This window comes from Panthera tigris, chromosome C2 (assembly GCF_018350195.1).
Source record: "Panthera tigris isolate Pti1 chromosome C2, P.tigris_Pti1_mat1.1, whole genome shotgun sequence".
Classification (NCBI taxonomy): Eukaryota; Metazoa; Chordata; class Mammalia; order Carnivora; family Felidae; genus Panthera; species Panthera tigris.
This window is the reverse complement of record NC_056668.1, coordinates 1211699-1225222: the sequence shown is the minus strand read 5'-3', so window position 1 is coordinate 1225222 and position 13524 is coordinate 1211699. Positions and strand designations below refer to the sequence as shown.

Here is a 13524-nt window from a genome sequence, read left to right as displayed (position 1 = left end):
CGCCGTGACCACACCGGGCCGGTCCTCTGGCATGAGGACCCCACACATGTGCGTGCACACTCCAGCTGAGCTGCGGGGACAGGGGCCCCGAGTGGCTCTTCTGGAAGGGCACGGCCGCGTGGGTCCCGGGTGTGACCCCTGCCCCCGGTGGGGCCCCTCAGCACCACAGCCTGACTCCCAGTGCCTCACCGGCTTCTGAGCAGGGTTTATGTTGGTAGCCTGGGTGTTTTTATCCGTTTCTCCCTAAGAGGGGGCCTCCAGACACGGGACCTGCTCCCAATCCCACGGCTGGGCACCCAGCCAGCTGCCAGGTGCACTCGGTGACTTTGCTCCCACGGCCCGGGCTGGGGCGTGGGGTCCCGAGGCCAGCGTGTCAGACGGTCCCCACTTTTCTGCTTTTGCCATCACTGCTGGTTCTTCATCGTGGCTCCTTCCTCCCGTGGCCTAAACGTGGCTGCTGCCTCGTGAAAAATCAAGAGGCAGGAGGTGACATCTCGCGGCGATCTGAAGTAGTGACAGAAAGACGGGTCGCGGGCCTCGACAAGCAAGACAGGCGCCGGGATCCTTTCCGCACTTCTGACCTAAGGGCGGACGGCGAGTCAGTTCTGACCTAAGGGCGCATGTGTGCCCCGCGGAGTCTGCTGGGACAGGGCTCCGCCTCCAGCGGCTCCTCTGGGGGCCAGACACCCCACCTCTGTGCTGCCTCCAGTCCCTCTGTCCTTGGCCTCAGTGGGGCACTGCAAGGAGGCGACCGCAGGGCAGGCGGGGCCGGGTCCTGAGGTTCGCACGACCTCACTGGCCCTGGTCTCGCTCCTGACGCAGCGTGAGTTACACAGGCTGGTGCTTTGTCCAGTAAGCAGGTCACTGCCAGAATGAGTGCTCTGCACCCCGCCTGGGTGGCTGTCTGTTCTCTTTCTGTGAATAAGTAAATGAAAGTTCACACATGGGCTCAGCCTGCTGGCCTCTGGGCCTCCTGGGGCTCTGCCTTGAACGTGGAAATACACAGATGAGCTCCCAGACTCTGCGTTAGTCTCCGTGCTCCCGGCCAGTCCTGTCGCCCTCTCCACGTCCCCCAGGCACGTTCTGAAAGGGGCAGCTGTGCTTGGGGGCCCCACAGCCACAACCGAACTGGATGCTTCCTGATTATATGCTGTCACACACGTTCAGTCTTCTGATTTTAGTGAGATATTTAGTGAAATATTCCCCCTCACATCTGCTGCCCTGGTCACATCCACGGCCTGGCTGTGAACGTGACTGACCTCATGTTCTGTCCTCCCCATGCAGGGCCCACCCGGACCCCCGGGGCCTCCAGGACCCCCAGGCCCTCCCGGGACTCCCGTCTATGACAGCAACGTAAGTACCCCCACCCCCCTCCTCACAGGCCCTATCCACCAGCCACCCCCTGGAGGGGTCAGCCTCTCCCAGGGAGGGGACACCCAAATTTCTGGCAGGGGGCTGGCCAGTACTCCATTAGAAAACAAACCCCACCTGGGGAAGTGAGGGCTCTCTGCATCTGGGAGCCTGAACCTCGAGCCGTGTGGTCCTGGGGGCAGACACCCCTGTTTTACAAGGTTCAGCCACATGAAGTGACTCCGAAGGGGCAGGTCATATCACGATCAGGGCTCTTGATTCCAAACCCCCGTCTCCTCCCCCTCCCCCTCCCCATGCTCCTACGGGGGACCGGTGTCTGTGTGGCCTCACGGAGGGCTGGGACTCCGGGCTCAGAGACCACTGGGGGGGTGCTGCCCTCAATCCGCAGAGCCCCTCACCTCACCGGCCAGCTTCTTTGCAGGCCTTCATGGAGTCTGGCCGCCCTGGACCTCCAGGATTGCCAGGTGAGGGCACCTGGGGCCTCGCGGTGGCTGGGGCGGTGGCTTCTCTTGGGGATGCTGGATGCCACAGGACTTCCTCCTGTGAGCCTGGGCTCCAGGGGAAGCAGGGGTGCCTCATCGGCTCATGTCCCCTGCTCCAGAGTGATCACGGGCCCCTCGCGGGGCCTCCCGGGTCGTCCCAGCACGGCCGTCCTGGCAGCCTCGCGGGGGACAGCCCCGGACGCTGAGTAGACACCCACTTGCGTGCGGAATTTAGATCTGCCCCCTGCCCGGGCCTGCTCTGTCAGCCCGCGCCCGCCCCGCGGGAGTGGTGTGGCCTCCAGGGGCAGCCCCTTGGGTGGGACCCCCGAGTGCTTCTGCTCAACAAAAGCTCTTGCTCTGAAGGCTCCCAAACTCGTGTGATGCTCCTCCCCCGTCCAGGCTAGTGCACGCAGCACTCACAAGGGCTGGGGGTGAGCGGGGCACAGGGGCATGGCCCAAGGGCCCTGTCACAGCTCGATGATGGACACTCCTGGGTCTCTGTCCCTCCAGGGTACCAGGGGCCTCCTGGACCGAAGGGTGACAAAGGAGAAGTGGGCCCACCAGGACCACCAGGTGAGTGTGCTCCAGGCAGCCCCGGGCTGGGGTGGGTCCCCGGCACTGTCCTCTGTGGTTACCCGTGCCCTCCTGGAGGAAGGACACCCCTTCCAGGCGTATGGGGCCGGACGGCACCTGTGGCGGTTTGATCCCTAGTTGGCCCAAAGCCTCAGGGCCCAGGGCTTCAAGGACAGCGGGCTGAAGGGCAGAGCTGGGCCCCAGCACCCAGCGTGTGGGGGGACAGCCCCTCCCCTCCCACGGGCTGCGTGGAGTCCTCCCTTGGCCCGATTGCCCCGGGGCTGAAGTCTTAGCACCTCGCGGGTTCCTTCTGACGGATGGTGGGACGACTCTGCCAAAGTCTTCCACTGCTGAATGAAATAGAAGAAAACGACAGGGTGGCTGTTGGGGGCTAGCAGGACAGAAGCCCAGAGGGCCGGGGCGCCCAGCCCCAGGCAGTGACAACTAAAGGGTGGCCGACTGGGCCCCCCCCCGCAGTGAGGGGCTGCAGCCCAGAGCAAGGGCGGGGTCAGAGACAGGGTTGGACTGCTAGAGGCGGAAGCCGCTCCCTGAGGAAGGTGAGCTCACCGAGGGCCTACGATTTAGGCTGAGCAGGTGAACAAAATGGCCAGAACGGACCGGAATGCAGGCAGGAGAGCAGAGGTGAGACAGGCCCCCAGGAGAGCCAGCCAGGGTGGGAGCTTGAATCACGACAGTGCTCCAGCAAAGGGAAGGTGGGGGTGAGTGCAGGGAGCCGGGACCCTGGAAAGAACCCGGTTCCGTTCTGGGATGGAGGGGCGCGGCCACTGGACCCGAGGAGGCCGCGTGAGTTTCGGCAGAGGAGACCGGGAGGGAGCGAGAGAGGTCTGTGTGGAGGCCGCGGGCCGGGGCGGGGGCGGGGGCGCCGGCGGGAGAGCACCTGGAGGCGTCACGGCGAACGGTTTTCTGAGGCCGAAGGAGTGCTTCGCGCCACCGACCCACAGGACCTCGCTCCTCCGCACGGAAGGCAGACGCCAGAGAAGAGGCCTCAGGACAACGTAAAGATGGCCTGTGTGCGTCAGCGGAAACCCCCTTCCAAGCGAGGCCGTCGGAGGACCTGCCCTGATGGGACGGGACAGATGGCAAGGGCCCTTCGAGAAGGAGGCGATGCTGGAGGGGAGACCCCCAGGAGCGAACCGCTGCCCTCGTTCAGCGTGGTCAAAGCGGGACGTACCTCGCCGCTTCCGGGGGTGGAGCCAACGACGGGCCAGGACCACGCAACTAAGCATGCCCGGCGAGGATGACATCAAAATTACCGGACCCTGAAGACGACACGAAAGGAGAGAAGAGGGAGCACAGAGCAGATGGAACTAGGCAGATTTAAAATAGTTGGTTCAAACTGACATCTGTCCATAAGCGCACTGAACGGGAACCCACTGAATACTCCGTCAAAGGTAAACGTCGGCAGTTGGATAAAGACAAAACCGTATGCTGCTTACGAGGGACGCTGCAAATGTGAGGACAGACACACACACAAGCTGAATGTGGGACAGGGGCAGGCAAACCAAGCCTGTGTGTGTGCATGTGTGCACCTGCGTGCATCTGGGAATGCACCTGTGTGTGTGCACCTGTGTGTGTGCACCTGTGTGTGTTCCCATGTGCATGTGTCCGCATCTATGAACGTACCTGTGTGTGCACCTGTGTGTGTGAATGTGCACCTGTGTGTGTGCATCTGTGAGTGCACCTGTGTGCTTGTGTGCTCATGTGCACCTGTATGTGTGAGCGTGCCCGTGTTCTTGTGTGTGCACGTGTGAGTGCACCTGTGCACGTACATGTACCTATGTATATGTGTGCCTTTGTGTGCCTGTGTATCTGTGAATGCACCTGTGTGTGTGTGCACCTGCATGTATCTGTGAATGTACCTGTGTGTGTGCACATGTGCACCTGTGCATGGGTGTGTGCCTAGGTGTGCCTGTGTGCACCTTTGCACGGGTGTGTGTCTACATGCGTCTGTGAATGCACCTGTGTGTGTGTGTGTGTGTGTGTGTACAAATATCTGTGTGTGTGAGAAATCAGACGAGTGTACCTTGAGGCAGGAAACATTGCCAGAAATTCGAAAAAAAAAGTCCATTATGAAAAAGGAGTAAACCCACCAGAAAAATACAGCAACTCCAAATCCTGTGCCTCTAACAACATAGCTTCAAGACGTGAAGAGCAGCAACCGACAGGAGAAGGACGACACAGATCCGTCCTCGTGGGGGTATGGCCGGCTCTCAGGAAGTGACGGCACCAGCACACAAAGAACAGCTCAGGCAGGAGACGGAGTTCCCGGCCTGGCCCTGGGGCCCTGGGGCCCTGGCAGCAACACGGGGACCCTGTCTTCACCACACGGGCCCTCGCCTGGCAGAGAGCGAGCAGGAAGTCAGCGTCACAGACACGCCTGGAAGATGACCCCAGAGCAGCGCACTTCCCTTCCAGATAAGGAGGAACCACTCACAACCGGCAGGTGGAAGGTGGTGAGGCCCCGGCCGAGTCCGCGGCCACAGCGGCCCCGCGGCAGCAGGACCCCCCCAGATGGGGGCCACGCACCCATCGGCCGGCCCAGCTGGGCCCCAGGCCACGGGTCCTGTTAACCGTTCAGGAACTCACAGCCTCAAGCGGGACACGTTTCTCAGCACTCAGCTCAAGAAGTCAGAAAACAAATAGCAGATTTACCTTTAACAAAAGAGATGGGCACCGAGGAGGGCGCTGTTTGGGATGAGCACTGGGCTGTACGGAAGCAATGAGTCACGGGAATCTACCCCCAAAACCAGGAGCGCACTGTGCACACTGTATGTTAGTCAACTTGACAAGAAATTATGTTAAAAAAATAAAGCAAAATTAACATAGAGAAGCAAAGAAAAGGGAAGAAATGGTACAGCTCAGAGCTGAGTGAACTTCATCCGGAAGTGACCATTTGCAAGTCAAGGCAGTTTTTGGAAAGACCGCTAATCCTGGCACGCCCCCTGCAGGACCGATAAAGGAGGGAGCCCTGCCAGCGAGGGAGCGAGCGAGGGGCAAAGGGCTGCTCCGCCTCCACCCTCGCTAGGGCTGCAGGGTGGCTGGTGCTCAGGGTGGTGGCCGCTGCACCGGGGGGGTGGGGAGGGTTGCGAAGGAAGAAATACCTGCCATTTGTACAGACAGGTTTGGGAGCATCAACCACCCCAAAGAACGTACCGTTGCAATTAATAGGTAGACTTACCAAGGTCACAGGGGCCGTTCACAAAGATCAACTGGTAATAAACAAAAAGAAATTCTAAAAAGTGCCATTACAAAAGGAGGTCAGACCTGTGGCCGCCAGAGGCAGGCGGGCGTCACGGGGAACCGTCCGAGCCGCCAGATGCGTCCTGGAACTCCCATCACGAGGTGACGCACGTCTTCCTGTGCCCCACCAGTGAGGCCACGGGTGTGAACCAGCCTTACTGTCCGGTCCTTCTGCTGCACCCCTAAAACATTCCGGGGCCGCCATTAACAAAAATGTCAAAAAAGCATTTGGTACGCGGTAATAAGTGTAACAAAACTGCAGGGGGCCCCCCAGAAACAGACATTCTAGAAGGCAACGAAGGCAGCTGTAGGTGGGGGGCATGGCGCTGCCGAGACACTCACCTTGGCCCCCCCATCTCTCCTACAGGGCAGTTCCCGCTCGACCTCCTCCAGCTGGAGGCTGAAATGAAGGTGGGTGTCACCCGCGTCCCCGTCGCCTGTCCCACCCTGGCTGGGTTCCTTGGGGGCTCAGAAGGTGGGGAGACAAGTCCTGTCCCGCAAGGTGTGCCGGACCTCCTGGGCTCCAGAAGCTTCCGGCTGCCTCACCCTGCCCACTCAGGGCTTCCGGGGGTCGGCCTGCCCCTCCCAGGTCAGCAGCGGGAGCCGGGCTGTCTCAGACCGGCATTTCCATCCACAGGGGGAGAAGGGTGATAGAGGAGACCCGGGGCAGAAGGGCGAACGGGGTGAGCCCGGGGGTGGCGGATTCTTCAGCTCCAGCGTGCCCGGCCCCCCCGGCCCACCAGGCTACCCTGGGATTCCGGTAAGTCTGGACTCCTGGCTGCCTGCAGGCCCGAGCCAGAGCCCGTGTCCCCAACATCCTGGGCCAGGTCCAGCCCAGCTGTGGATGCCTGCAAGGCCCAAAAGGTTGCCCCCACTCCTGGCAGGGGGGGCACAGGGCAGGCCTGGTGGGTCACGGCCTGGGGCCCCCCCCAGCCAGCCAGGAGAATAGGGGGCATTCACCCAGCCCTTCACTCCTGTCCTCCTGCTGGTGCCTCCCTCAGGGAGACCATCTGCCCTAAAAGATTCCAGGGGGCACAGGCCCCAGCTTCTGCCTGAGCGATGGAGGGGGAACGAGGGCCTTCGGGGGACCGAACCTCTGTCCAGGGTGTGCTCTGGTCCGTGTTCTGGGATCCCTTCCCAGCACAGAGCACACCGTGTGGGAGGCCACGTTTCCCCGGCCATCATGGGGGCAGGCAGGGGGCTCCCCGCAGGGCCTCTGCCACATGTTCTGTTGTCTCCCCTAGGGTCCCAAGGGAGAGAGCATTCGGGGCCAGCCAGGCCCACCTGGACCTCAGGGGCCCCCTGGCATCGGCCATGAGGGGCGTCAGGGGCCTCCTGGCCCCCCTGGCCCCCCTGGGCCCCCAGGGCCCCCTTCCTTCCCCGGCCCTTACAGGCAGAGTAAGTCAAGCAGGGGTGGGTACCTGGGCTCCGGCCTCGTCCAGCCAGGGCCATGCGTTCCCATCTCTGGCTCTTCTCTTGCAGCAATCAGTGTTCCCGGCCCCCCAGGCCCACCTGGGCCCCCCGGACCCCCTGGAACCATGGGCACCTCCTCAGGGGTAAGGGTCCCCGTGTTCCTTACCGGTCAGATGCTTGCTGCCCAGTCGCCTGCCCGGCCGCCCTCCCCTCTGCAGACCTGTGGGTGGCCTGCTCCGGAGGGTCCCAGCACCGGGCCTGGCCCTGCCCCGTGCACAGATGCACGACAGCCCTGAGATGTGGTTTGCAAAGCAGAAAACGGGGAGCCTGGGGGTGGCCGTGGGACTCGGGTGGGCAGGGGAGGACAAGGGAGGACAGCCATTAAGAAGGGTCCCCAGCAGGGCTCACCGGGCACGTGGGCACTTGGCATCCAGCCCTCCCCGAGGGTGGCCTCACCGTCCCGGTGCCACAGAGCATTCTCAGGGAACAGCCTGATCGAGAAAGGAACACACTTAAGCCTTCAGGACTGTCCCTCATCCGGAAGTGTCCTCCCCCCACCCCCCATGAGCCCAGACGCTGCCTGTGTGCGAGGGCACCCACTGGGTCGGGCTTCCAGCAGGTAAGGATCTGGGCCACGTACCAGACCATGCTGGACAAGGTGCCGGAGGTTCCGGAGGGCTGGCTCATCTTTGTGGCTGAGACAGAGGAGCTGTACGTCCGGGTCCGGAATGGGTTCCGGAAGGTCCTGGTGAGTTACCTGCACGGGGAAGGGGCGGGAGACCTTCTTGAGCTTGCTTGGGGTTCAGGAGAGCATGTGGGGGGAAGGGGGCCCCCCACAGCGAGCCTGAGCCTTGGTCCGGGTTGTCCTGTGGGGTGAGCGCCTCATGCAGTGACCGTGCTCCCTCCTCACGTTTCTTTATTTTTTAACTCGGGGCCTTCCGAGCAGTTTGGGGTTTACAGAGAAGTGACTCCCACTTCTTACAGCCGATGCACGTGAGGTGCTGTGCGCCCGCTGATGGCACAGGCACCGGGGTGTAGCCGTGCCAGCTCCCGCTGGGGCGGGGCGGGGGTGCCAGGCGTCAGGGTTGCTGGGGTGACCCCTGCGTTTTCTTTCAGCTGGAGGCGCGGACACCCCTCCCACGTGGGACGGTAAGGACGCAGCCGAGTTCAGGGCTTGGAGCCCGGGGGACGTCTGGCCGGGGCTCCACGGTGGCAGGCCGAGCACGCCTGGGGCTCTGGGGGCTGGGCGTGGGAGGTGGTGTGCAGACCACGAGGCCACCTCCCTTCGGGCCACGCTGCCCACCCCTCTCCGAGCGCGGGGCCCGGGGGATGGAGGAGCCCACATACTTAGGTTTCCCGCTGCTGCGGCTCTTCTAAGCCAGGACTTCTTAAAGGGCCCGGGACCGAGGCTGCGTTAGGTAGCGTGTGTCCCGGGCTCCCGGTGAGTCCGCGCACTCACGGAGCCCAGGGAGTCCTCCCTCGCTCGTTCCTTCCTTCCTTCCTTCATTCATTCGGTATGATCCCGGGCCAGGCACCGTTTTAGACAGGGAGGGACACGCGAGGCCCCTGCCTCGCAGAGCTCGCGGGCTAGGGGAAAGGTGGTAAAGAGGACAGGCGACAGACAACCTGTTTTATCGTATTAGCAGGTACAGGTGCCTGGTCACAGAGCACACGGGGTGTCAGAGGCACTGGGTGCTGGGGGAGGACAGTTGGGAAGGGGGGGTCGGTGCAGATCACCTGAGGTGGGCGCGCGGGGCATAAGGAGCGGAGAACTTGGGTGTCCGGGTGGCAGTGAGGGGGGCTGGAAGGTCAGGGAATGTGGTCCTGAGCGGGGGGGGGGTGCCTGAGCGCAGGGCCAGCCACCCACTTTGCACGTCAGGCCGGCAGGGCTGCCCCTCCAGCTTACGAGAGCACAAGCCGCAGGTGCAGGAGGAGAGGGCCACCCGGACGGGAGGGCAGAGCCCCCGCCCACGGCGCCTCTGCCTCTGCGTCTGCAGGACAACGAGGTGGCCGCCCTACAGCCCCCGCTGGTGCAGCTGCACGAGGGCAACCCGCACCCCCGGCGGGAGCTCACCCACTCCACGGCGCGGCCCTGGCGGGCGGATGACATCCTGGCCGGCCCCCCGCGCCTGCCGGACCCCCGGCCCTACCCTGGCGCCCCCCACCACGGCCCCTACCTGCACGTCCAGCCGGCTCGCCCCACCGGCGGGCCCGCCCGCACCCACACCCACCAGGACTTCCAGCCCGTGGTGAGTGACCCACCAGCCCCTCGGCTCACGCGGACTCCCAGGGCTGCCGGGATGGGAGGGCTCTCTGGGCCTTCGAGAAGCGGGAGAGCCCGAGGAGCGGGGCAGGGGTGGGGGCCTGACGGCGGCCACTCTGGACCCCCCGGCCCCCAAGCCCACCGCGGTCCCTGCTGCCCTAGGCCGAGGGGCTGGGCTGGTCCTCTTGGGGCCCCCGGGGCCGGTCACGCGGGCTCTCTGTGCACGCTCAGCCCCTCGGCCGGCCCGGGGCTGGTGGCTGACCCCCGCGGCCCCTCCACAGCTCCACCTGGTCGCACTCAACAGCCCCCAGCCGGGCGGCATGCGCGGCATCCGGGGCGCGGACTTCCAGTGCTTTCAGCAGGCACGCGCCGTGGGGCTGGCGGGCACTTTCCGCGCCTTCCTGTCCTCGCGGCTGCAGGACCTCTACAGCATCGTGCGCCGCGCTGACCGCACGGGCGTGCCCATCGTCAACCTCCGGGTGCGTGAGGGCTCCCGTGTGGGGCAAGGGGCGGGGGTCCGGCGGGGTCCCCAACCCCCCGCAGCCACCCCATCTCACGGGGCGCCTTCAGGGGCAGGAGGCAGGGCCGGGCCCTCGCACGCAGCCACCTCCGAGCCGGGGCTGGGAACCGTCTCTGGGGCGGTCCCCATGCCTCTCTCCCACCGCCGAGTGCTTCCTGGGAGCTGGGGAGCACCGGCGCGCCTCGGGGCCAGAGGCAGTGGCCTCACTGCAGACCTGGGGGTGGAGGCCCCGCGGCAGGGCGTCCCTGGGGCGGGAGTAAGTCCTGTGACACCGCCCTCCCCAGGACGAGGTGCTGTTTCCCAGCTGGGAGGCCTTGTTCTCCGGCTCCGAGGGCCAGCTGAAGCCCGGGGCCCGCGTCTTCTCTTTCGATGGCAGGGACGTCCTGCAGCATCCTGCCTGGTAGGCTCCCCAGCAGAGGCCGCAGGGGGTGTGTTCTGGGAGGTGGAGCCCCCAGGGACGGCCCCACAGGCAGCCGCACCTTGGGCCTTGGGGCCTTTGGGAAACGCCCTTCCCTGCCCGGAGTGGTTCAGATCCCGGGGGTCGGGGCTCGGGCCTGCGGCTGATGGCTGCTGCCTCCCGCAGGCCTCAGAAGAGCGTGTGGCACGGCTCGGACCCCAGCGGGCGCCGTCTGACCGACAGCTACTGCGAGACGTGGCGGACAGAGGACGCGGCGGCGGCTGGCCAGGCCTCCTCGCTGCTGGCGGGCAGGCTGCTGGCGCAGAAAGCCGCGAGCTGCCGCAATGCCTTCATCGTGCTATGCATCGAGAACAGCTTCATGACCTCCTCCTCCAAGTAGGGGCTCTGCCGGCTCAGACAGGCGGACGGACAGTCAGACGGCCAGGCCGGGAGGCCAGCAGCAGGGGAGCGGGGAAGCCGCACTTCAGGAGCGTCTGCCCGCGCCCGCCCCCAGGGTGGGACCTGGCTGGCACTCTCCTGTATGGTTCTGTGGTTCACGTTTCATGTAACCCCCAAGAAATAAAAGGAAGCCAAAGAGTGTATTTTTTAAAAAGTTTAAAACAAAACCTGGTGTCCAGACTTTCTCTTGTCCCTCCCCACCTCGCACAAGGCCCTGCCCCCTTCCTCTTTGACCCCAATCAGAACAGGAGGGAGACCCCCCTCTGAGGCAAAGGAACATATTGACTTGGGGAGGTGTGCGTGCCCGGGGGGCCTGGCAGGGGCCAGGTGGGGCCTCGGTCCCCAGCTGTGAGCTGCTGGGGCAGCTCAGGCCAAGGGCGCAGCGTGGGGCCATTTCTCCTTGGCCTCCCGCAGCCACCCCCCGGGCCAGGGCCAGCCTCAAACTCAGGGCCACTGCTGCCCCCAGGCTATGGCCTTTACCCCAACACCACCTTGTGCTGGTGGCTGGGAGCCAGCCTGCACACGGGGCAGGTGCGTCTTCAGTTCTGTCCCACACCGGCTTCCCACGTGGAGCTCAATCCAGCCAAGGCCCTGCAGGGAGATTTTTAAGTAATCTCTACCCCCAGCGTGGGGCTCAAACTCACAACCCTGACATCAAGAGCTCTACTGACTGAGCCAGCCAGACGCCCCCAGGCTAGGAGTTGAGGGGCCCACAACCCAGGGATGGCAGTGTCCTGTCCCCGGGCCCCGCCCAGGTCCAAAACTCCTTTGCTGAGGCAAGGATTCCCAGAGCAGAGGCTTCCCTAGCCTTGCCCAGGAGCACATCCCGGAACCCAACTGGGCCAAAACCTACTCCCACTCCCAGGTGCCCGGCCAGAACTCCTGCCTACTGAGTCCAGGGCCCCAGGTTTATCTTCACGGGACACAGTTCAAAAAACCACAGAGGAAAGGGGTGCCTGGGTGGCTCGGTTGGTTAAGTGTCCGACTCAATCTCAGCTCAGATCATGATCTCATGGTTTGTGGGTTCAAGCCCCATGTTGGGCTCCACGTTGGGCACAAAGCTTACTTAAAACAAGGCACAGGGGCAAACAGGATCGCGACACCTGTCCTCAGCCAGGACACGGCTCACCCGAGACCAGCCTTGCCGAGCCCTAGGACCCGAGGCCGTGTAGACACAGCACTCTGAAGGGGAAGTTCTGGGGGCACCCCAGGGTCCCTCCCCCTGGTGGCTGTGCCGGAAGGGTCGTGGGCACGGAGCCAAGTGCCTCAGGTCTGCTGTCTCAACACTGCCCTGTAAACCACGGCAGCCGGTCCTGCTAACTGTGTAATGTGGTTTCCCAACTGGCTCCAAATAAAAACGGCCTTTTGCACGGACACTCGGTTTGGAAGCAGCCTTCGTTATCGTGAGACAGACCGTGGGAGTCTTTGTCCCGCTGGTGGGTCCTACTGAAGGCGCACAGGTGGGCGTGGCTAGATGTACACGGATGTCAGATGCACACACGTGCACGGGGATGCTGGTGCCCTAAACCTGGTCTCCGGAGCGTCCCTGGGGACGGCCGGCAGTCCGCACAGGCAAGCCGGGGTGTAGACCCAGCACCCATGTTCTCCCCAGAGCTGCTGCAGCATGCAGAACCCACCTTGGGGCCAGGTGGCTGGGCCACCCACCGATGGGAGCGTTCGCAGGTCAGGGTGGGGGCAAGCGCAAAGGCCTCCATCACGAGGTCAGTGACCAGAGGTGAGAGGCACCGCCCTCCACCCGGCAAGTCCCGCAGGATCCCGGAGCATGGAAGGGGAAGAGCACTGCCCCTCCCCACGGGGTCCCTGGGGCATGGGGTGGGTGGGGGTGGCGAGTCAGCGGGGAGGCCCCCTGTGGATGCCCCACCCCCAGCATCCTCCTGCAGCCTCAGGGCAGCCTCCTGAGACACCCTGTCCCGACAAGCGGACCTCAGGGACCCCTGGGTGCAGGCAGCTCCTCTCCAGGAGGGCTGCTCCAACCTCTCTGCACCAAGCTGGCTCCGAGCAGCTGGCCTTCCCTTCCCGCGGGGCACGGGCGCTTCTCAAGACAGGGCTGTAGAAGGGGGCTGTGCTCAGCTCGAGGCCGTGGGGGCCTGGTTTGGGTTCCTGCCTGGGGCCGGGGCCCTCTTCTTGGCCTCCTGACCAGCCGCCCCCACCCACGCCAGGTTAGTACAAGACCAGGAGCCCCTCCACGTGTGGAGCTTGTGGTTTGATTTTGGGGAGAGCCGACGGTCTTGCATCTGAGGCGGTGTGCTCAGGGTGGGTCCCGTGTGGGCCGGCACGTGGGTGAGTGACCCCAAGCGGTCTGCAGTCACCAGTGAGGTAGGTCAGGGTTAGCCCGCTGGGGGAGGAGCGGGGCTCCAGGGCCCCCGCGTCCCAGCTTCCACCTGACGGGCAAATGTCTGCCAGCGGCCAATGCCTGGCGTCTCACCCGGAAAGAGAAGCCCACTGAGGCTTCTCATTTAGGTCAACTTTTTTTAGGAAAGGGACATAGTCTAAAGCAAGTACCTGGACAACTGGCCTTACCAAGTTTAGCCACAGGCTACGGGAATCAGGGATCCCGGCCTGGCCCTGCAGGGCACAGGATACCCTGTGGGGGACTGAGTCCCTGAGGCTGGCATCTTGGCCCCCTCACTGGTCCCCAGGAACAAGCAGGACCTGCCTCTTGTGGGGGGCGGGGTGAAGACAGAGTGGCCTGGTGGGCACATGAGACCCCCCTCCCCGCCACGGGGACAGCAAGCCAGCCCGCAGTGCCCCAGCAGGCAGCGGG

The 13524-nt window shown here is 64.2% G+C and overlaps 1 protein-coding gene and 1 long non-coding RNA gene across 5 annotated transcripts in view; one reads left to right on the top strand and one right to left on the bottom strand.

Moving 5' to 3' along the window:
- Nucleotides 1–10906, top strand: part of COL18A1 (collagen type XVIII alpha 1 chain) — a 90349-nt gene extending 79443 nt beyond the window's left edge. For 2 of the 3 annotated variants that reach the window (XM_042957282.1, XM_042957283.1), the window contains 13 exons: nt 1285–1353; nt 1793–1835; nt 2364–2426; nt 6055–6098; nt 6325–6447; nt 6932–7085; nt 7170–7243; nt 7720–7848; nt 8217–8249; nt 9098–9349; nt 9645–9842; nt 10168–10283; nt 10467–10906. In XM_042957282.1, the coding sequence (XP_042813216.1) occupies nt 1285–1353; nt 1793–1835; nt 2364–2426; nt 6055–6098; nt 6325–6447; nt 6932–7085; nt 7170–7243; nt 7720–7848; nt 8217–8249; nt 9098–9349; nt 9645–9842; nt 10168–10283; nt 10467–10680 (1512 nt within the window). In that variant the 3' untranslated portion in view covers nt 10681–10906. Of the gene's footprint in view, nt 1–1284; nt 1354–1792; nt 1836–2363; nt 2427–6054; nt 6099–6324; nt 6448–6931; nt 7086–7169; nt 7244–7716; nt 7849–8216; nt 8250–9097; nt 9350–9644; nt 9843–10167; nt 10284–10466 lie in introns of all 3 variants that reach the window. The other variant, XM_042957281.1, reaches the window with a different exon arrangement.
- Nucleotides 46–5206, bottom strand: LOC102962847. Of its 2 annotated transcripts, XR_006207862.1 has the most exons (7): nt 5100–5206; nt 4538–4784; nt 3619–3706; nt 3325–3535; nt 2994–3167; nt 1770–2776; nt 46–915 (listed from the first exon to the last, which is right to left on the bottom strand). It is a non-coding gene; the product is annotated as an uncharacterized LOC102962847 (long non-coding RNA). The 2 variants fall into 2 exon arrangements; XR_006207861.1 differs by having other exon boundaries at nt 2994–3535.
- Nucleotides 10907–13524: the final 2618 nt, after the last annotated feature.